The sequence below is a fragment of the Vipera ursinii genome (assembly GCF_947247035.1).
Source record: "Vipera ursinii genome assembly, chromosome: 3".
NCBI lineage: Eukaryota > Metazoa > Chordata > Lepidosauria > Squamata > Viperidae > Vipera > Vipera ursinii.
The window spans coordinates 113815483-113839245 of NC_139516.1; the positions used below are offsets into that span (position 1 = coordinate 113815483).

General features: G+C 41.9%; 1 protein-coding gene across 1 annotated transcript; it reads right to left on the reverse strand.

The window, feature by feature from the left end:
* Positions 1-23507, reverse strand: HSD17B7 (hydroxysteroid 17-beta dehydrogenase 7). Its single transcript, XM_083360178.1, has 9 exons — positions 23301-23507; positions 21687-21890; positions 20385-20477; positions 16944-17058; positions 8436-8630; positions 6921-7025; positions 5771-5827; positions 4972-5070; positions 1-1769 (listed from the first exon to the last, which is right to left on the reverse strand). Exons 1-9 carry the CDS (start codon positions 23333-23335, stop codon positions 1671-1673), a joined length of 1002 nt encoding a protein of 333 aa, XP_083216304.1. The 5' UTR covers positions 23336-23507; the 3' UTR covers positions 1-1670.
* Positions 23508-23763: the final 256 nt, after the last annotated feature.

Here is a 23763-nt window from a genome sequence, read left to right on the forward strand (position 1 = left end):
CAGAAGTAAATTCCATTTGCAAAATTGGGGCGTACTCAGTAGTTGAAAGAGGTTTGTCAACAAAAAGGCAAAGCTTCATTCCAGGAACGGACTCGGTAAATATTCTTAGTTTTTTTCATAGCGGAAATTAAGAAAAAAAATAAAAACTGAAGGTGGTGTTCCTTTAGACCTTGAGGTCTGTGGTGAGAGACCTGGCCCTGCCACTGAGGACAGGCAGAATGTGTTCTGTACCAGCCTGCTACCGGCCCTGCAGAAAAGGCAGGGACAACCCCTTTACAAACGGCAAGAGGCTGGAATAAAGCCTGCCAAATTTATTAACATAAAACAGACACCAACCATGAAACAGGAACTATGAAACAGGAACTATCCAAGCGGTTGCCTTCAGCAAACCAGCCCTCTCACACATTCCCCTTAAATACAGCTCAGGGCGTGGCCTCTCTCTGCCTCCTTCTGAGGTGCCCCATTGCCTTCCTCTGTTTACTTCTGATTGCCTCCTGCATCAGACGTCCTTGAACAGGGCCAGCTGTGGGTCATCTTCATCCACGCTGTGAGGCTCACACAGCTGGGTCTCCACCAGGTGGGAAGGGCCTGGCTGAGGGCTCTGCGGAGCCTCAAAGCCATCATCAGCAAGCTCTTCAACACCCCCCTCCTCCTCCTCTGAGTCGTCCGACCCAACTGCCGAACCCACAGGCTGACCCTGAATCACAACAGAATGACTTGTTCAAAGAAACACTATCTTGTTAGAAAAAAGAACAATTCTAAAATAAAATTAATAACATGAGCATCTTTAGCTACAGAAATGCTCAACACTACTACCTTCATTATACAGTCTTTTGAAAAAAGAAATCAAATCAGTTTATTACAGCCCTATGGCCAGAAACAGTAAAATATCCAATTGTGGGCCACTTACATATATACATATATAAAAATGCACTGAACATAATCTAATGATGTTGTAATTGCACAATTCTTTATCACATAATGAGAAAGTAGAGCTAAGAAGGATGGACAGGCGGCAAAGGCTGTAAAGAGTGCCTCCAAAAGTAAAGGGTGTTTTTTTTTAACTTTGTATTTTTAACCCAGTTTTAACCAATTTTAACCCTTATATGACTTTTTACAAAAGCATATATATTGGAGAGGCTACCATGGTGTTTTACCCGCATTTTAACAAGGTAGGATTTTTAAGAATGGGGGGGAAAGAGAAAAGAGACAGTGTGTAGAGTTTGCAGCACAGAGTTCATCCAAGCCATTGAAGCCGCAGAAAATGGAAGATTATCCCGCAAGTATTGCCAGGACAGTGTTTGGGGCCACAGTCAAAGTACTTGGAGCCCCAAGGCAGGATTATTTGAGGCCCCAGGTGGGAGTGGCATACATTGAATGAATAAGCATCACTGTTAGGATGTTGGCCAAAAAAACTATTACAAAAATATCTTTGGGAGGAGAAATAAAGTCAGTCAATCAGAATAGAGTTGGGAGGGACATTTGGAGGACTTCTAGTCCAAGCTCCTCTGCTCAAGCAGGAGACGCTGTGACTGTCCAGTTTCTTTCACACTCCAGTCACACAATCATCTACAGCAGTCCACTAGGAAAATCTGGTTTGCAAAGGCAAACCATAATAAAAAAACAGTGTTCCAAGTGGCAGAAACATTTTCCTGTGAACAGCTGTCTTGCTATTTTTCATCTGGGTGACTGTTGCTCACTAAAACTTGTTTTTCTAATTCCAACAACTTCTTGTATAGTTTCTCTGCTGTGTCTTCATTAATATCCATCTGGAAGTCAAAGAAACAGGCAGTAATTAAATATGCATATGCATTTAATAAATAAAAATAAATAAATGAAAGGAAAGTATTACAGAGGGTGGTTGAGCACAGCACAAGACATTGTGGGCTGTTCCCTGACACCACTGGATGACATCGCCAGGGCTCGTTGCCTTGGAAGAGTGAGGAAGATTCTCAGGGATGACTCACACCCTGGACGGTATCTCTTTACTCTCCTACCATCCGGTAGGAGATATAGGAATATAGCCAGCCGTACCAACAGGCTGAAAAATAGCTTTTATCCGTGGGCTGTTAGGCTTTTAAATGGGACATAATCTTATGCAGAATTGACTTGGGAGGCCAGTGTGTGGTGTAGTTGGTTCACATGGTGTGGTAGGATGGAGGGTTTGTTGTCACTGTGTGTTGGGGGGGAGAGAGCACGGGGGGGGAGGCTTAGCTAATCTCAATGTACACGTGTTGTACTTTGACAATAAAGGAAGAATTAAAAAAAAAGAATTAGTTAAATTAATAGGGGAGATTTCAAATGCTAGCTCAGCTTCTGTCTTCTGTGAGATCTTTCTCCCCACAAAGTTGCCCAATTAAAAGCCACTGAAGCTGAATGTCGTGGTTCCGACAGATGAGCCCAAAAGAAATAAGAACTCTGAGGGATTTGTTTTCCTCAAAGAACAATTTTAATGAGGGAACACCTGCTGCCGGCATCAAGCTCCCTTCGTCCAGTGCGCTCCCACAGGGAGGGTCTTCTCAGGGTGCCACCGGTAAGAGATTGCCGGCGGACGACACCCAGGGGGAGGGCCTTCTCAGTAGGTGCGCCTGCCCTTTGGAACCAGCTGCCCGTGGAGCTTAGGACTGCCCCCGACCTCCGTTCATTCCGCCGGGACCTGAAGACCTGGCTCTTCGAGCTTTCTGGCCCAGGCTGAGAATTTTAATTTTAATTTTAATTTTAACTGGGGTTTTATTTGTTCAGGGACGGATATAATTTTTAAAATTGTTTTTAACTTTTGTATTTTTGTTTTTAATCACCCTGTAAACCGCCCTGAGTCCTTCGGGAAAGGGCAGTATATAAATGTAATAAAATAAATAAAAATAAATAATATCAGCACGAACAAAGGTGAAAGTTCCCCCCCAAAAGGTTACAAAATAAAAGTTAAACTCCACACCCACTAAATACGAAATAAATCACATTCTCCAGTTAACACCTTTGGCAGGCTCTGTAACAGTAATTCTAGCCTGCCAAATGATTTGACCTTGGTTCCCATAAGAAAGTTATTGTTTTGTCTGGAACAGAAGAATGCATTTTGCCTCCCCCCCCCAAGTTGTGGCAAGCCGAAAAACGAAGGAAGAAAGATGGCTGTGACCAAATGTAGTTTTGTAGGTTTGACACTGAAAGTATGTGCAATGCAAATCCGATGTCAGAAAAGCTGGAGGGCAAAAAGATTAAATGAGACCCTTGCATGTTACACCAGTTGAACCTCTCCCTAAGAGCTGTGAATAGAAAAATCCCAGGGAACTAGACTGGAGGGAGGAGAGACAAACTCAAAATGCTTGGTTTGTGTATTTCTCAAGATCCAGTTTGGGAGATGCCTAAAGAACCTTGTTCCCCCATGTGTCTGCAACATCTGGACACAGTGGTTATCAGTAAAATCAACTCACATATAGTATTTAGAATGATAAAAATGTGTACACGTAGTCCTTGAGTTACAACCGCAATTCCACATTAAGGTAGGAAGATAGGAGGATATTAAGTGATTCGTGTTAAGGGAACGAGCCTCCACCTCAGCTCTCCTCAATGTATTTGTTAAACAAATGCATGGGTTGTTAAGTGAGCAAGGGGTTAATCAAGGGTGGAGAAGACAATTGGGGGGGGGGGCAAGTGCAGGAACAAGACCCACCTTCCCCTGGCCTCCTGATGCCTTCCCCCACCGAGACTCATACCTCACTTCACTTGGGCCTCCTCTGTACACAGCCCCTGCATCCACCACTGATCAATCGCTCACTTACCTTTCAAAGATCTCCAGAGCTCAGGATGTCAGGGGAGGAAAGGAGGAAAGGCTGCTCCATTAACTGGACCCACAAGGCAGAAAAGCAGCTTTTTCTGAGATGCTGGCAAAGCTCTGGGTTTTCAGCAATACTCTTTCCTTGCTACATGCTGCCTCTCTCTTCCAGCAAACGCACGTGGCCACACGCTGCCTCTTTCTCCCAGAGAAACAGCAGCAAACTCCTTTCCTTGCAATCACTCTTCCCTCTTTCTGCAGGCAAATGTAGGTGCTCCCAGGGAATGGATTTGTGTGTGTGTATGGGGGGGGGCGCGCTGTAAACTATTCCCTGCGGCATGTATGTGTTTGCTGGGAGAAAGAGGCGGTGCGGTCTGTGTGCATTTGCGGGGAGAATGATACCAAGGGAATTAGTTGCACTCACTGGGAGAAAGAGGCAATACATGGTCGTGTGCATTTGCAGGGAGAGGCAGCCTGTAGCATGGGATGAGTTTTGCTGATAACACAGAGCTTTGCCAGCATCTCAGAAAGACTTTTCTTTTGCACCACAGGGCTACATAATGTAGTGGTCTGTCCTCTCTTCCTACCCCAACATCCTAAGCTCTGGAAAGGTGAGCGATCAGTAATGAGGAGTGGGCAGGAGTGTATATAACCTGCAGGCTCTGTGCCTATGGCAAACCGGGGCAGGATAGAGGGGAAATAGGAAGTGGAATGCGGGGGGAGGAGGAGATTTGTTGCAGCGACTCTGCGGTCAGTCCTGGTCCGGTTGTAAGGGCAAACAACCACAGACGTGCTACAACATATATAACTTCGGGACTGGGCCGTAAGTGCTTTTGGAGTATCAATCTTGACTTTGAACAGTTGTTAAATGACCTATCATAACTCGAGGACTACCTGTATGTGACTAGGGTCTAACACAAGAAAATTAGGGGGATAAAAATTTTGGATAAATGGGGATTATTGCAATGAGTAAGGCTTACACAGAAATATCTCTCCAATTTCTAAAATTCCAGATTCATTAACATTTCCTATGGGATTGTTTGTAAGATGTACTGGAAAGGTCTTTCTGGTAATCCTCAGTGGGATCCCTAATTTACACTGCCCGGTGGTAGAACTGTCCAGAGATGTATTGCACAGCACCCTACAACCAACCCTACAGAAAGAGTGCGTATTGTATCACTTCCTGAAAGGAATTTACTTACCTTGCGGCTCTCACTATAACTCCTCCCCAGAATGGTAGCACAACTGTGATATTTCGCCAGGGGGTCCAGCAACTCTGGCTTTTGCTTAAACAACCAAATCTAGAAGGGAACCCAAACATTTCTTATTCCATGGGCTCTCCATGACAGTGCTGAGAACCTTCACATCTCAGCACTGGGAGCCTCGTCACAGAAAACAAGGAACAGGGTGATCTACCTAAGGAATGGTAGAGAAACTCCTAAAGAAGATAATAAGCAGAGCACAAGCAAGACCGATATGTTAAAAGAGATGGAAGCATTGCTCAGGTTATGAGAGAACCTTGCTGATTTCAGGGTGCATGCAAACCCATCTCTCCTGGTCACTGTTGAGTTCTGCTTCTGATTTCTAACTCTACAAAATCAAGTCTGCCGTCCACAGCTGTGAGGGAAAGAAATTTTTTATGTATGTCATGCATTGTTTTTATGGATTATTTGCCTATTTTTTCATTAAAAGAAATGTGCTAAGTACGCACGGAAGACCAAGCCTACAATATCTGCGAGAGTTTTGCCTTATACCACAATAAAATTGCTATCAGCTTTGAGTCATGGGACCTACATAGGACATGACAGAACCAAATGGATGTGAAGGTGCCCTGAGCCATGGATATTCCAACTGTTTTAACATGGGCAATTATTTAATCTCTTTTTAACGTTTGTATTTAGTATTTTATTCTGCCCTGTGAACCGCCCTGAGTCCTCAGGGAGAAGGGCGGTATACAAATATTATTAAATTAAAATTAAATTAAATTAAACAGTATTTTACCAGTGCTTCTGCTCCATTGTATGGTGTCAGGGTATATGTAGAGGTGAACAGGCGTAACTGGTAGAGCAAAAGAAGCAAGAAGTTAGCGTTTTCTTCCCCCATGAAAACACATTAAACTAAAAAAAAAATCTGTTTCAAAGGAATCAGTTTCACAATTTCACTATTAGCCATTGTAATATTCCAGTAAGAAAATTCTCAAATAGGATTGGCACTGTGGGTACTACTATATACAATGGATGGGCAACCTTTCTGAGCTAGGAAACTAGTTGGAATTTTAACATTATATAGTTGCAGGGGTCCCCAACCTATGGGCCATGGCCTGGTCTCGGCCCGTGGGCTCTTGGCCAGTAGGCACTGGAAATGGCTGGCTCATGTGTGCACACGTAGGTGCGCATTCCCCACTTGCGCTAGTGCCCACGCCCCCATCTGCACATGCGCACAGGCACAAACGGGGCCCTAGTTCCGAGCGGGTGTGTGCGGCCCATTTGCGCATGCATGAACGGGGCCGCTAGCGCTGGGTGGGTTGTGCAGCCTGTTCACATATGTATACGGTGCCAGCACATGCTGCATGCATGAATGGGGCCACTAATGCTGCGTGGCCCTGTTTGCGTGCATGCGCATGTGTGCACCAATTTGGAAGCTACTCTCCTTCTCTCCAGGCCACAAGCCCGGAAAGGTTGGAGACCTCTGATATACTGGATGTAATCACAAAATGGCCACCATGGAAACCTTGCCACAATGGATACAGCCATAACAAAAGAATCCATTTATTGGAAGATAAGCCAGACGCATCATCTCAATGGAATGTTTTGCAAAAAAAGGTAGACTCCTTAATAAATATGTTTCTAAAGACAGGTGCCTCCCTTGGCCATATGCCAGCTTGGATTTGCAAAGTATTCCTTTACAAAGTCAATAGGGCAGAGAATATGTCAGGCACCAGTGTTTAGGAACATACTGGCACCTGCAGGTACGAAGTAGTTTATCCCTGTATAACAAAGTAAGAGACATGTTTAGCACAATTTTTTGTATTTTTTACATTATGCTGAATCCTGGGGTGCAAATTCTGTTTTTCCTATGATTCTTTGTGAATCAATCCTTATTTCCCTCAACTTTAACTCTGTGGTGCAATAATACTTCAAAAGGCACTTACCAGCCACAAGACAGGGAAAAGCAGCTTCCATAAAAGAGGGGACATCATTTTATAAGTCAGATTGGTCATTACAATACCTGGACACGTGACACTTGAAAATAAACCCTAGTTGAGGAAAAAGGGGAGAGGGTAAGAGATGGGAGGTGGAAAGAAGCTCATCATATAAAATATAATCACACTATGCACAATCATGCTCACCTACAGTATGCCTGTTGGCTAATGCACACCCAAAGAAGGAAATAAATATTTTTCTAAGCTTCCTTTTCCAAAATGGTCTCTTCTGCTTTTCATGGATATAAACAGCAGAGGAGTAAAAGGGAGGTATTTGGCCTTGAGGCCAATAGAGAGTGACCTCCATAGAATGAAATTGCTCTCCAGGCTTAGAGATCTTTTGGAATGAGGTTGGCTGTTGTTGGCCAAATGAGACAATTCTCCCCATGTCCAGCTGGGTCTTTCAAAATTATACAAGACTTGGAAATTTAAGACATCAGTCATTTATATATTACAATCTAAATTATATAATGGCACAAGCAGAGAATGAACTGGGTGCAGCTTTTATCTTAGAAACAAATCCCATCTCTAAGATGAGAGAGCATCTACAGCAACCAGAGATTACACGAGGGAGTTCAAACTAGCCAGGAGAAGGTTTGCTGTTTTTCTGCATGGTAGCCTGACTTTATCTTGGCAGTTGCCTCCCAAATCTTGAATCTCAGCTCTTTCGTTTGTCTTCTCTCCAAATGTGGCACCTGGCCCAAACAGAGGAAAAAGGCAGCCAGAAAGGAAAAAAGATGGGAAAAAAGACAGGATGGGACGAGTTGTTGTTGTTGTTGTTGTTGTTGTTGTTGTTATTATTATTATTATTATTATGATTATTATTATTATTATTATGATTATGATTTAGATTTATATACCACCCTTTCCCGAAGGACTCAGGGCGGTTTACAGGGTATTTAAAAGAAAATCCATACAAAAGTTAAAACAATTTAAAAAGATTAAATGAAACCCTGAGAGAAAATAAAAACCCCAGTTAAAATTAAAAAATTAAAAATTCTCAGCCTGGGCCAGAGAGCTCGAAGAGCCAGGTCTTCAGGTCCCGGCGGAATGAACGGAGGTCAGGGGCAGTCCTAAGCTCTGCGGGAAGCTTAGGCTTATGGCTATGTTCTACTTTCACAGTGACAATGTAATATGTAGGCAAATTATTTCTTGAAAAATCAGAGTCAGAACAATGGCAGATTCTAAATCTGTATCAATATGTATCTAAAAAGTAAAAAAAGTATCTATCTGAAATATGCACATTTGTTTACAACACCTTACTTGATTCTATTAGTCGCTATGGAGGCTGACGTTATAAGGTACTGAAATCTATACAGCTGCTCCTTCTCTGTCTCTGAAGCTTTAGAAGTCTTAATTATGCATTATTTGCAAACTCTTATCTTTCCAGCCACATGGACAAGCATACTTGTTCTTTGACGTTTCTGCTCTAGTCTGCTGAAAATCGGAAGAGCTGAGCCTCACCTGCTTGTTGAAATAGTTGTTTAAAGCCACACTTGCAAGATCAGTGCAGTATTTAGAGGAGCTGTACGCCTCTTTGCCTTGCTTGTGTTGGATGTCATCAAGATTAAAGTTAGACTTATGGGCGCTGACTGAAGAAGTCCAGATGAGCAGGGAAGGTTTTTCAAGGCAGCACAGCAGAGGCTCCAGCTGCCGGATCTGAAAGTAAACAAAGCAAGCCTATAGAACAGACACGTCAAACATCAAAGCCAGAATGCACTCAGCCTTAGATTTTATTTATTTATTTATTTATTTATTTATTTATTTATTTATTTATTTAGATTTATATACCGCCCTTTCCCGAAGGACTCAGGGCGGTTTACAGGGCATTTAAAAGAAAGTCAATACAAACGTTAAAACAAATTAAAAAAGATTAAATAGAACCCTGAGAAAATTAAAACCCAGTTAAAATTAAAATTAAAAAATTGGACTTCCGGTGGCGGCGCGGCGCCGGAGACAGCCTTTTCGGGCTGCCCGCGGCTCAGCTGTGTTGTTTTCACCCGAAACAGCGCTGATCAGCTGTTCGGGTGGATTGGAAGCCCCCTCCTCGGGAGAAGAGGAGGGGGTGAGGCCCCAGGTAGGGGTTGAGTTCTCCGGGGCCGCCTGAGCTTAAAGCTTGGGCGGCTGAAGGATTGAACTCCCCCGTAGCCTGGGTTGCTCCCAGCTGTTCAGCGTCTCTGCTCCGGGATTTTTGGAGCGGAGCCAGGCGTTTGCGACCACCCCTGCCAGAAGGAAAGACCATGGAATAAAAGGAGCAGGCAGAGCGGTACAGGAGGATAAGGTGAAGAGGACTTTTATTTTTACTCTCTAGCTTAATGGACTTTATTAACTTAAAGTGAAAGTGCGCAACAAGTGAAAGTAAAAAGATGGCGGCTAAACCTCCCTCAAAAACTCTTCGGAGTGCTGGAACTTCCCCAGTGCAACAGACATCGTTGCAAGCTTTGCTTCCTCCTGCTGCATTGACATCGAAGGATTTACAAGATGCTCTTGAAAAACAAGCCCAGGTAATTTTGGAATCACTGGGTGATAAATTGGCAAAGGTGGAGGAGAAATTGGAGAAATTGGAGGAGAGAATAGAAGAGAGGATGGAAGAGAAGTTCAGTGCGATGAGGGTAGACATTTTGTCTACAGTGGATAGTGTGGCTGAATGTGTGCAAGATCTGGATGAAAAAGTGGAAGACCTGACTCAAAAGAATGCCATATTAGAAGTAAAGGTACTGGAGAATGAAGATTTAAGAGACAAAATGGACAGAGAACTGAGTCTTGTTCAATATCATCAGATGCAGTATGCTGTTAGAATCAGAGGCTTAAAAGAAAATATTAAGGAAGACCTAAAGCAGCTGATTTCTGAGGCTCTGGAAGCAGTATTGGGTCAGCCAGCATCTGAAATAAAGGGATGCATGGATAAAGTGTTTCGTGTAAATTCATGGATTGCTAGACAAAGAAAGCTACCTAGAGATTTATTTTTATTTTATTTATTTTAATTCCATTTATATCCCGCCCTTCTCCGAAGACTCAGGGCGGCTTACAAGCTTAGCAGTAGCCTTCATTCTATGTATATGCCTGCTTGTTAGGGGTTTCACACACACCCCAAGCGGCATTATGACAAAGTCAGCTTATTGCCCCCAACAATCTGGGTCCTCATTTTACCTACCTCGGAAGGATGGAAGGCTGAGTCAACCTTGAGCCTGGTGGGACTCGAACCTGCACTAATTGCAGGCAGCTGGTGTTACTTAAGGAGGCATTAGCCCACTGCTCCACCAAGGCTCTTATGTGGTGGTTTATTTTGCAAAGAGGGAAACTAGAGATGAAGTTATTCAAGCTGCCTATGATACTAAAGTTGTGATTGCTGACCAAGAAGTTTTGGTTTTAAAAGAAATTCCTCCAAAGATTTTAAGGAGAAGGAAGGATTTTGCATTTCTTGTGCAGGAACTCAAACAACGTGATATAAGGTTCAGATGGGAGATTCCAGTTGGATTGGTGGCGATGCATGAAGGTAAAAGGTACCGTCTGGTTACTGTGACACAGGCGCGTGATTTTTATAATAATGTTTTAAAAGCAACCCCACTACCACTTCTGGAAGCTGCAAAGGGATCTGGAGAAGGAAAACCTCAAGAGGCTGAAGCTAGACAGACAGAGGAGAATGGTGCTGGAGGGGATCAAGCTATAACTTCCTTGGCTGATCCTGGAGAGCAGAGGGTGACGCGTGCCGCTTTAAAACGAGCAAAAAAAAATAAAAGAACAAGATCAGCAGAAGTTTATGGAACTTTCAAAACGTACTTACAGCCAAGCAGTGGGAGGAGCACGACCCAAAGGAGATAGTGGGCCTATTAAAGATGTGCTCCAACAGCTTTGGGATGACATGCATGGCGACTAAATTTTTAACTTGGAACGTTAATGGACTAAATTCACCACAGAAGAGGAAGAAAGTTTTTCAATATTTAAAACAATTCAAGATAGATTTTATATGTTTGCAAGAAACGCATATTAGGGTTATGGACCAAAAGTATTTATCGAACTCAAGGTTGGGCACGCAATTTGTTGCTTCTGCAATGAATAAGAAAAATGGAGTGGTTGTTTATGTTAAAAGTGCTTTAACAGCGGACTTAATTGAAGCAGATAAGCATGGAAGATACGTTATGATAGAGTTGCTGTTAAAAGGTAAAAAGACGCTTTTAGTTGGATTATATGCTCCTAATCAACAACAAGCTGATTTTTTTAGTTTACTTCACACAAAGCTTACTCAGTTGGATTATAAATCGTTTATTTTTATGGGGGACTGGAATGGTGTTTTGGATGTACAGATGGACCAGGCTGGTTCTTTTAAGCGCGTTCCAAGTCATGCTAGACTGCCTAAATCCTTTTTTGAAATGAAGGATGATTTGGAACTGCGAGATATTTGGCGTGATATACATTTGCATGAAAAGGATTATACTTTTTTTTTCTGACAGACATCAATCTTTTTCCAGGATCGATTTTATTTTGCTGACTAATGACTTTTTTTCTAGGATTAAGAAGGTGAAGATATGTGCAAGAACTATTTCTGATCACAGCCCAGTTTGGCTAGAGATTAATAAGGAGAATAGAGATAGGCGCTTGTGGCGCGTAAATGAGAATTTGTTTAGAAATCAGAGAAATGTGGAAGAATGTAAACAGTGGATGAAGGATTTTTTTGAAATTAATATGAATAAGGATACTTCTATGGACATGGTTTGGGATACTAGCAAGGCCATATGAGAGGGGTGTTGATATATATGAATAATAAACACAGACGTCCTTTGGAAGCCAGGAGGAAAGAATTGGAGAATGAAATTAAGGAAAAAGAAAAGGCTTTGATTTTGAATCCAGCGGATGTGAAGACTAAGGAGGTTATTAAGCTATTAAGAGAACAATTTGATAAATTAATGGCTGACCAAGTGGCAACCAATTTGCGGTTTACCAGGCACAACACCTTTTGCAATGCTAATAAGCCAGGTAGATGGCTAGCTTATAGCAAAGGGCTTCTAATATAGATAAAATTGAGCATAAGGGAAGGGTTGTGTTTCAACAGGATCTTATTAAGGAAGCTTTTGTGGATTTTTATTCTAAATTATGTGCTAAGGAGAAGATTAATGAAAAAGACATTGATGTATATTTGGAGAATGCTAGCATCCCAGTTCTTACGCAAGCACAAAAAGAGGGGGTTAATCAATTGATAACAGAAGAAGAAATTCTTATAGCAATTAAGGAATTGAAGGTGGACAAAGCGCCAGGTACGGATGGTTTGACTGCGGCTTATTACAAAAATCTACAATTAGAGATGATAAAACCGTTAAAGGAACTGTTCCAGACAATTCAGAGGGGGGGGAAAGGTGCCTCCGTCTTGGAGAACTGCTTTTATCTCTTTGATTCCGAAGGAAGACCAAGATGCTACTCAAGTTAAAAATTATAGACCGATATCACTTTTAAATACAGACTACAAGATATTTGCTAAGGTGTTGGCTAATAGACTGATGAGGGTTCTGCAACAGGTGATTCATGGGGACCAAACGGGGTTTATTAGTGGTAGGCAAATGAAAAATAATGTGAGGCATATAGTTGATGTATTAGAGTTTTTGGAAAGGAACAACCAGATCCCTGCGGCGCTAATTTTTTTAGATGCTGAAAAAGCTTTTGATCAATTCAATTGGCAATTTTTGATGAAAGTTTTAGATAAAATGAATTTTGGGGATAATTTTTTGCAACCAATTAGAGCATTATATCAAAAACAAACTGCCCGAATAATAGTTAATAATAGCCTGACAGAAGCATGTAATATTGAGAAGGGCACAAGGCAAGGGTGTCCGTTATCGCCCTTGTTATTTGTGTTAACATTGGAGATATTATTGGTTAAAATACGGAATTCGAAAAAAATTAAGGGTATACAAATTAGAGATCAGGATTATAGATTGAGAGCGTTCGCAGACGATCTGGTTGTTACAGTGACCCAGCCGGAGAACTCTGTTGTGGACCTGATGGAGATAATAACACAATATGGGAAGGTTTCTGGATTTAAAGTTAATACACAAAAAACTAAAATCCTGGCCAAAAATATGACAGTTTCGCAAAAGGCTCTCTTAGAAGCATTAACTGGATTTGAGATTGTTAAAAGGGTCAAATATTTGGGGGTGCTTCTGTCGCCCTCTAATACAAAGTTATATAAAAATAACTATGAAAAATTATGGGGGAAAATTCAAAAAGAAATGGAGAGCTGGGAAAAATTGCAATTGTCTTTGTTGGGGCGAATCGCAGCAGTGAAAATGAATGTCCTGCCTAAATTCTTATTTTTATTTCAAATGATACCGGTTCTTAAGAAAGATTCTAATTTGGAGGAATGGCAGCGAGGTATCAATAAATTTGTTTGGGTAGGGAAAAGGCCGCGAGTTAAGCTTAAGATTATGCAGGATACTCATGAAAGAGGTGGTCTTAAAATGCCTAATTTTAAATTATATTATGAAGCTGCTGCGTTAGCAGGAATAAGTGATTGGATCAATTTGACACAAGAGAGATTATTAAATCTTGAGGGCCACGACTTGTTGTTTGGCTGGCATGCATATTTGTTGTATGATAAGAAGGTAGATAATGTGTTTAGAGTGCATATTTTAAGACAGGCATTGTTGAGAGTTTGGAAGAAGTACAGACATAAGCTAGATTGTAAGATACCATTGTGGGCAATCCCAAAACACGCAATAGAAAATATAAATGTTGGTTTTAAACATGTGACTACGTACAAGGAGATTTTAAGCTTGGAAAGAAATGTCTGGTGTTTGAAACCATATAGCCTCTTGCGAGATGAGAAGATTGTTCAAACTTGGTTTCAATATACTCAGCTACGGGCCAGGTGGAAAGAAGATCAGAAAAATGGTTTTACAATGACTGATGAAAATCTGATAAAGCAAATCAGAAATCAGGGTCCAGCACATATTAAACGGATATATCTTGCTTTGATAGAAATTGACTCAGAAACAGAACTTGTTAAAGATTGTATGATTAAATGGGCCCAAAACATCCAAGAAGTTATTACAATGGACACGTGGGAAAGGATTTGGGTGAGGAACGTAAAATTCACACAAGCTCAAAATTTAAGAGAGAACTTTTATAAAATGTTTTACAGATGGCATTTAGATCCTAAAAAGCTTGCAAGTATGTATCCGAACTATCAGCCTAAATGCTGGAGGTGTGGTGAAGAAGATGCAACATATTTTCATATATGGTGGACTTGTAAAAAGGTTAAGGCTTTTTGGATAATAATTTGGTGGAATATGCAGAAGATTTTTAAGCAAAGGATAAAGTTTTGTCCGCAACTTTTTTTGTTGGGAATAATTACAGATGCTACGGTTGTGGACACTAAGCTGATGTTGAATTTAGTTACGGCAGCAAGACTCTTAGTAGGTCAATATTGGAAGAAGGAGGAACTGCCGACTATAGAAGAATGGACTTTAAAGGTTTCAGACCTGGCAGGGATGGCAAAGATCTCGGCTTATTTGAAAGATCACTCGCAAGAACATTATGTTATGGAGTGGAGAAAATGGATTGAGTATATCCAGAACAAATATGGGACTAAGAAGTTTCATGTAGCATTTGAATAAGTCTTCCTTTCTTTTCTCCTTTCTTTTCTCTTTTTTTATATATTTTATATTAATAGTGTTTGTAGTTATCCTATATGAGCTAGAGAGAGAGAGATTTTAGAGTTTATGGTTGTTAGCATATGGATGTTTATGATTGTTTTTTTGGTTTTTTATACCTTGTACTTAGCTCTGGGAAGTCGGGGGGGAGGGGAGGGGGGGAGGGGTAGGGAGGGAGGGATAGGGGAGGGGTAGGGGTGATTGTTAAAGATAAAATGTATGATAAAACTTTTCAATAAAAAAAAATATTCTCAGATCCACGGGGCGTCCTGCCCCCTGGGCACCAGAACAAGCAGAGTCCGGCATCCCTGCTGGCTGTCTTGCCCCGCAGGGTGACTTCACCCAGGACGCTGGCTTTTTCCTCTGTGCAAACCTGTGGGGAAGGACAGAGGCTCCATGGATTTAAGGCTAACCGCATTCTGGCTTTGATAGATGCAACCAAGTTGTAGATCAGCACCCCACCCCACCCCAGCGCCTTCAGCCTCGCACCCACGAGGCTTTCCTTTCACCAGGACAGCCCCCACCCACCCACATGGGATAGCAAGACCAGCGGCAACATGGCAGCACTGGCAATCTCTCCCCCTCCCATCACCCCTTCCTGAGCGTGGAGGAAGGAAAGAGATGAGAAGGTGAAGGAACGGAGGGAGGGAGGGAGGGAGGGAGGGAGGGAAAAAAGGGAGGGAGGAGTGGAGGGAGGAAGAGAGGAAGGAAGGAAGGGTGGGAGGGAGGAATGGAGAAAGGGAAGAACAGAGGAACAGAGGGAGGGGAAAAAAGAGGGAGGAACAGAGGGAGGAAGGAAGGGGGAAAAGGAAGGAAAGAAGGAGAGGCAACCTGGTTGGAGATGCCCCAGTTCACACATTTCTGCTTCAATCCTGCATCGAGACTTGGGCTCAAAGGAGAAAGCAATTTTGTGTTCTCTTTTGTCACAGACAGGACTTTATTGGCAATCCAAGTTAACATTGGTATTCTTGAATTGTGAACTCTTAGGAAAGTATCCCCTCCTTGTGTGTTGCAAACAGCCATTTCTAGGGGTGAAAACAGGACAAAGCAGAGCAGGGGAAAATATTTTCCTTTGCTATATTTCTAGTTTGAATTAGACCATGGCAGAGTCCCTTCAGGAGAGCTCTTTTAAGGATTATGTATTAATAGAAAAGCAACTAACTTACCTCTGTTCTTAAATGCTAAAGCTGTTGCACATAAAAAAGAGAGAAGCTCTGATCAACTATCACAGCCACCATTTTGACAGTTCTGCTGTACTGTTGTCTATGGACGCCCCCACTAAATGCAAGCACGGGATAAACTGAGCCTGGTTTGTTCTCGGTCTTTTAAGTGGCCACAGACTACTAGCAAAAGTGGCATTTGATCACAAGGCAAGGAGGCATCGAGAAATGTTTCCTCTTTTGCATTTGAGCATCCAAGAAGGGACAGGAAAGGAGAAAGGGAAAGACAAACAAAAAGAAGCAAAGAGGGGAAGGAAGAAGGAAAGGAGAATGAAGAGGGAAGGAAAAAGAAGAAAGGGGAGAAAGAAAGGAAGGAAGGAAGATAGATTATAATGAGAGGGAGGAAAGGTCTGAGGGAACTCCTGCCTTAGCACCTGGCCCCAGGCAGCCCTGCTGCCCTTTTGCCATCCTCTTGTCCCCTCCTTCTCACTTCTCCTGGTGGTTTCCCATCCTATTGCTGAGGATGCTTTGGTTACAAAGCAGAGTCTCCTCACAGGGAGTAGGCCTCCCTCTGACCCACACATTTTGCCGTCCTGCAACACCATGAGCAACTTGGCCAAGGAGAGCAAGCACAGCAGCAGCAGCCCTGAGGAGAAGGCAGCTGGGCGCCCCCTTGGGGAAGTAGGGCTAGGCCAGGCGGGGCTGCAGGGTCCCTGAACTCAAGGGCTGGACGCTTGACTTCCACTGACCAAGGCTCTGGGCAGCCCATGCCATCGTCCGCCACCACCACCCCCGCACAGCCTGAGAGGAACGGTGAGGCTCCTCCAGTGGACCATGTCCCACCACTCACCCTGGTCCCACCTACCTTCGCCGGAGACCCTTGGATCCGCCCCAGGCCTGCCCAGGCACTCCTGACGTGAGCGATGTCAAGCTGGCCACGCCCACCCAGTAGGCCATGCCCCCTGGTCACACCCATGGTAGCCACACCCAACTGCCGCCCCCCCGAGGGCAACCACAATGCTGATACGGCCCTCAATGAAATTGAGTTTGACACCCCTGCTATAGAAGATCTCAAGCCTATAGAACTGGGAAACATAGCAGCTTTACAAAATCAATGCTATGATGACATGCCTACGAGACATACAAGCACTTGCTTCAAACTTCCCTACCAATACAAAATGTCCAAAGAAGTTGGTTGCAAAGACTTCCTGCAGGCCATCTGGAGTGACCCTGTCCTGCTGGGCAATCAGCCCCTCTGCGGTGGTGAGCATTCGCAATACTTTGCTGAAAAGAAGATAAGACATTACATTTAATTTTACCAAAGAAATGACTGGAACCTTTAATCATTACCAAAAATATCATTTCCTTGCATTTGTGTAGCGGTCTGATTTTTCCTTTTTGTTATTGTGAGAATTGGCAGACTCCTTAACTTGAATTCAAGTTTCATTTGAAAACTGTCTAGAATTCTTAAACTTGACCATCAGCAAACTCTGGTAAAGTTTTATTTATTTATTTTTATAAATATTTTATTAATTTTCTAGTTTTACAGTCAAATACGTAATACACAAAGTGTTGTCTGGATCCATTAGTAATTCAGTGGTCTATATTAACTTCTTCAGTCTAGATTCCAAAATTACACCATCAAATTTTTCGTCTCTTCTTCCAATAGTACCTGTTTTCCCACACTAGGCAAATATAATTCTTGTTATTAGTAAATATACAATTAAATATCAACATTTTTGTTACATTTTTCTAATAATATCAATAATGTCAGTTTAAGATATCTTTTCTAACCAAAACATATCTTAATTGCTTTTGCACTTAACTTCCATATGTTCAATCAGTATTGTTTTTGCTTTTTTAAAAAATTTAATTTCCCATGAGTGTTCAAAATGTCTCTATTATTTATCATTCCAAAGTTATATTTGAGTAACCAAAAACTTCCCTTATTCAAACTATTTAGCATTTTCCTGTTTCCCTTCTCATACCAAAATCTAATATTCTAATTACAAATCTTATCTTCTAGTTATAATACCTCTATTTCTAGCAATTATCTATTCTCCACCATATTCAAACAACTAATTAATCGTATAATGTCCCATCTAATGGGTCAAGACCTCTATTTTCTTCAGTCTTACTCTAGCTGTGTTTCTTTGCCAACTAACTTTCCAAGCCAATGCATTTGAATCATCAAGTAATTCTTCCTCTGTTTTTGTGTATATATTTTGGAATAAAAAAGACCATTTGTTTAAAGTATTTTTGGAAGAACTGTCAGCCCACTGATATTCGTTATAGCCTCCCTCCTTCTCTAATTCCCCAGAGTTCTCCTAACAACTCTATCTTCCATTCAATCAGTTCTTCTTCTTTTTCCTCAAATGTGTTCTGAAATCTTGATTGGTAAGATGTCTTTTCCATTTCCGATATTATTGCTACGTCTTCTAGTTCTTCAGTTGTCTGAGTCTGTCTGTTAGTTCCTTCCCTTAGGTCCTCCATCTTTGGATCTACATCCTCTAGTTTTTCTTCTATTTAATGGGTTGCTAGTTCCTTCTTTGTAGTCATTTTCTAGGTTTGTTTAGGTTAGAAAATTGTTCTTTTATCTTCTTTGTGTTATTTTTAGACTCATCATGAGCTAAAGCAATAGTGTCTTGTATTGATTTCAACATGGAGAGAATTTCTTTCTGATCTTCATCCATATTTTCTTGGTGGTATATTAAGCTGAAGACTTTGGGGACAAATGTGAGTATGAGGACAATCATTTTATTTTTTGTCGGTGGTCTTTATAGTAAAAATTGTTCATCAAAGAAATATTCCATCATCTCAAGCAATGATGTGTAGAAATTTCTGGTAAAGTTTTAGGTGCTCTCCAAGACTTCAGTGAAAATAACAAAAAGTGAGCCACTTGTATTTTTCTATAACATACAATTGGCTAGTGTCCTCTATGGAAATTGCTGTTGAAAAGCAGTACTTTATTATGTTCTGTTTGGCAATATAAATGGTTGATCCTGACCACTTTCTCTGAAACCTATGTAAAAAGCAGAGCCTCTATATATTTTTCAAATATGATACAAGCCTCCTAGTTCTTTTTCCTGCAGCACAGCTAATTTGGTTGAAAATACTGGGCACCAGCACATAGATGCAGTATCTGTTTTCTTTCTGAAGCCTCCTTGTTCAAAAACTAGCTTGGACTGAATGTGACAAACTTCAGCCAATGGTCTCCCTTACAAATGAAATTAGAAGGAAGCCACAGGTTGTGTGATGTAAAGAATAAAAAAGATACGGTAGTAGTCCTGGGCTTTCTTTATGTCAAGGTTTTTAAATATCTGCCACTGGTATATAAACACATTTTATATCTAAGCTGTGAAAGACAGAAAGTCATTTTAAAACTTGGAAAGAGAGCTTCGAATTCATGGATGTCCCAAACTATCCTATTGGATATGTCTTCTCTAGCAATGCTGCACATAAGAAAGGACAAAGAAAAGCATGTAGGTAGCCAGGAACTGAATTCTGTTCTCTACAAAGAAAACAGAATTCATGGTTCTAGCTTCAAGAAGTTCATGACCACTGTGTGGCTTTAATGTTTCTAACACAGGAAAAAGTCTGCATGGGTGAGGAGTAAGTTCCAGGCTCCAACCTTGGTTAACCTATCTATTTGCTACCCATTACTGGAAGGTCCATTGTATCCATCCCTCCTATTTATATGGCACACGTTAACAGTACTTTTATGAGAGCTGCATTGGTTACTGGTATGCTTCTGGGTCCAAGTCAAGAGGCTGGTGGTCACCTTTAAAGTCCTACATGGTTTGGGACTGGGGTACCTAAGGGATTACTTTTTCCCAAGGGTCTCTACCCCTCCAACTCAATCTAGCAGAATGAGCATGCTGCAGATCCCGTCAGCGAAAGAATGTTAGCTGATGGGGATTAGAAAAAGATAAATGAGTCCCTGAGGATTTTACTTTGCTAATTGTTGCTTTAGGGGGCAGCACTCAGCTCCATTTCAAGGATTAGGATTAGTCACGTAGCCAGCTTGATGTCACAGAGTGCAGTTACCTTCCCACCACATTTGCAAGCTTTCAAACTGGCAGGAGCTGAGGTGAGGATGGGAGCTCACCCCATTGTGCGATGCTCGGCTTTCCAGCTAAGCCCAGCGTCTTAACTGCTGAGCCATTGTACTGCTCTGGTGGCGATTAGATGACGGGCTTTTTCCACAATGGCCCCTGCTTTGTGGAACATTCTCCCGTCAGAGATTAGAATGGCGTCAATCCCGTTATCCTTTCGTAAGGCTCTAAAACCTGTCTATGTTTCTGAGCTTGGTGTGCTGAATATGTCAAGGGTCCCTGGCTGTTTTGCTAATTGGCCAAGTATCTCAGCTGCTATGTATATTTATTTTAGATGTTTTTATTATTTTAAAATGTTTTAGTGTCTTAATTGTATTTTTTAAAATTGTAAACTGCCTAGAGTCATTGACTGAGATGGGTGTCTATAGGAAGGAAGGAAGGAAGGAAGGAAGGAAGGAAGGAAGGAAGGAAGGAAGGAAGGAAGGAAGGAAGGAAGGAAGGAATTTTTCAGAGTCATGTAGAAAAAGAACAATTAAATTAGCTTATATAATATACCTGGAGAAGAGGCCACGTATAAATGCCCAGAAACTGACACGTGGATTGACCATGCCCCCAGCATTCAAGAAGAGATAATCCAATCGGTGAAATCTGTACAATGAAAGTAAGACCTGGTTATTGCAAGAAGAATCAGGCAGTCTCCAAAATGCCTTGCCAAAAACAAAAACCCTCTTTAATTTATATTATCTTTTTATATTGTCTTTTATATACTGCCCTGTAAACCGCCCTGAGTCCTTCGGGAATAGGGCGGTATAGAAAACTAATTAAATACATAAATAAATAAATAAAATAATTTAACTTAAAAGGCTTAAATACATAACTAATCTAGAAATATATGTCGATACGTAACACCTAATAACACCATATCTTCCTCAAAGAGGAATTTCTGGACTAAGTGTTCATATTTATGCTTAACTAAACTGTTTCAGGGAGAAACCAGAAGGCCGATCTTAGAATGACCTCTCACTGAGCAGGAAAACAAAACAAAACAAAACAAAAAAACCTTTAGCTTGCATTCACATTTAGGAAAATTAGTTTTCTTCTCTTAACAGAGTATTTAAACATAAATGCCTGATGACAAAGAGTCCAGGAAAAGTATTACTACTTGATTCTGTCAACTGTACAAGGACATGTTTAGACATTAAGCAGTCGGATTATGGTTCTTACAATACCTTACCATTAGACGTTCTTCTTGGCACTGATGGGGACGAACTTCAATATTTATAAAGGATACCCAAATGATCTATTTACTCACATACTACATCAAGCACAATTATCTTTGTTATTGGTCCAATAGAGTTAAGAAAAGCTTGGATTAACAATTCTCCAGTTATCTTATGGCAGCAATTTTTACATATTCCATAATTCATACTCCATAAGAAAAGCATCCTAGGTCAGTGAAGAGGGGGGGGGGAAATCAGCACCAGCCATTTTACATTAAAACAACTACTGCTTAAAAGTAAAATTATAATTAGTTGCAGTTACAGGGACCAGCAAAAAGCATGCTTTGTAGCTAAGCCCTTTCCTTTCTCCCATTGTTCTATTGCTTTTTTGCTAGTCAAGGTTCTCATTTGTTTGCAGAAGAAATAACGCAAGGAATCCATTGCCTCCTCTCACTGTCATTCTGTGGCTGATCCTGACTTGTTTCTGCTACTGAATGTTTCAGTCTGCTTGGGGGGGAAAAAAGACTGGTATCCTTAATATAGCTACTACTGGAGAAATGGAGAGCTGATTGAGCAGGATTTCCTGAGCTACATATAGAAACATTTTTCCCCCAATAGATTGCCCTTCTCCCTATACCTTATCTTTATTTCTTGAGCTGCATGTAGGACAGATTCCAGCTTGCCAATGTCTATTTTAACAATGCTGATGTGTGCACGGGGGAAGGAAGACAATAGGTTGTCACGGGTGGCATTGCCTTTTTCCATATTTCTACAGGCTAAACAAAGATGGATGTTTTCATCTTCCTGGAGCAGACGTTCACACAGCGCAGCACCAATCCCACTGCAAGAGTAACAATATACAGTTAAGGCCTGTCAAAGACTCTCACTATCAACCCTCTATGAAATTCATTATGCAACAGTTGAGAAAGTATATTCCCTGGTATGTGATGACCCAGAGCCCCACACAAAGGCAAAGCAGTTGGCTGGCAAAAGATACAGTCCTTTAATAACTGCCCATGTTCCCCAAAAGCTCCCACATATGCTGGCAAGCCTTCAACCAAAGCACACACATGCACGCATGCACACACGCACACGCACACGCACAGACACACACACGTTCCTTTCAGTTGCCTCTGGCTGAAGGCAATTTCAATACAGCCGGAGTCTCCTTTTAAATCGCAGCTTGCCTGCAATTTAAAAGGAGAGACTCAGAAATGCAGTCTGCAGTCGTAAAGTAGGAAACCAGCCTGTCTGGTATTCAAGTTGTCCAGGTTAAACAAAGATAAGAGCACAATTTACCTATCTCAAGATACCACGTTTGTTCCCATGCCCTACCCCACAGCATCTCCTTAAATCTTAATCCCTAGGTGTGCCTTGTGGAATGGCGTGGGACACTCTCCTCCCGGGCAATTGAGCCTGCCTATGTTGTTCTCTCCTCCTCTCTGCTCTTTATCATGTAGAAAAAAACTTTTATCATGTAGAAAAACACCCAAATGCTTTAATGTTTTTTTTCCACAAAACTGCAACTATCAGATCCCTTCTTTTAAAATCTAGTTATTTATTGAGTCTCGAGTCTAACCTTTTCACTTGTGGAGAGACAAATAACATGCATATCGTGTTCTAGCTATCAGTCAGTAAAAAGTCGAGCTGATCTGCCTTTATCCTGCTTTTCGTTAAGGGACGCAAAGACATTAAGCTAGATGACAAGAACAAAAAATAGCAAGGCAATTCTTTAATTTATTATACTAATACATCCAATTCAATTCTGTTTCACCGCATTTATCCCTGTCCCACAGAGCCCCTTCACTTTACCGAGCTTTGAAGAGGACAGTTAGCACAAAGCAGGTTGTTCTTAAAGGCTAGTCAACAAAAATTAAAATATTAAAAGAATGTAAAAAATGCAGCCGGGGCATAATTCAACGGAGTAAAATAGTTTCAAGTTCCCACCGATCCTCCCCTTTTACCCACATGGTTCATCATCCCACTGCTACTCCTGTCACACCGTCTGCTGTGGGACCCGCACGTCCTTTCAAATTAACTGCATAAACCAGGGGTAGGCAACCTCGGCTCTTTTAGGACTCGTGGACTTCAACTCCCAGAATTCCTGAGCCAGCATGGCTGGCTCAGGAATTCTGGGAGTTGAAGTCCACGAGTCCTAAAAGAGCCGAGGTTGCCAACCCCTGGCATAAACAGATTAAATTCCCCGCCCCCCTCTTTTTCCCCAGGCTTTCTCTCAGCGATCCGCTCTCACCTGGTGGCGCCGGTGACTATGGCTACTCTTTGCATGGCTGCAAGTCCCAAACTGAATGGGGTCGATCGAAAAATGAAGAGAGGACGCCGGGACCGGCTATATAAATCAGGGTATGCGCCGCCTCCAAGAATCGGCGAGGCTTCTTTCTGGTCGTCCCAGCAAGCAAGGCCCCGCCCCCTCACCAACTCCTCGGGAGCCCAGATTGGCGGCCCCCTCCCAGTCCGGAGTCGGGAGGAAGGTCTGTAGCGAAAGGGGAAACGGGGCGGTGGCGTGACAGTAGCCCGACGATGAAAAGGCGGGATCTGGCGAAACTCAGCCACTCAGGTTAGCCTTGGGGCGGTGGAAGAACGCTCCCGTCGCTCTGAGCTTCTCATTGCTTGGGTGAAATGAGAAGGAGTAGGTAAGTAGCTATGCCGCTACTCTAAGAAGGCAGGAAAGACGGTTAAAGTGAAGAACGAAGCTG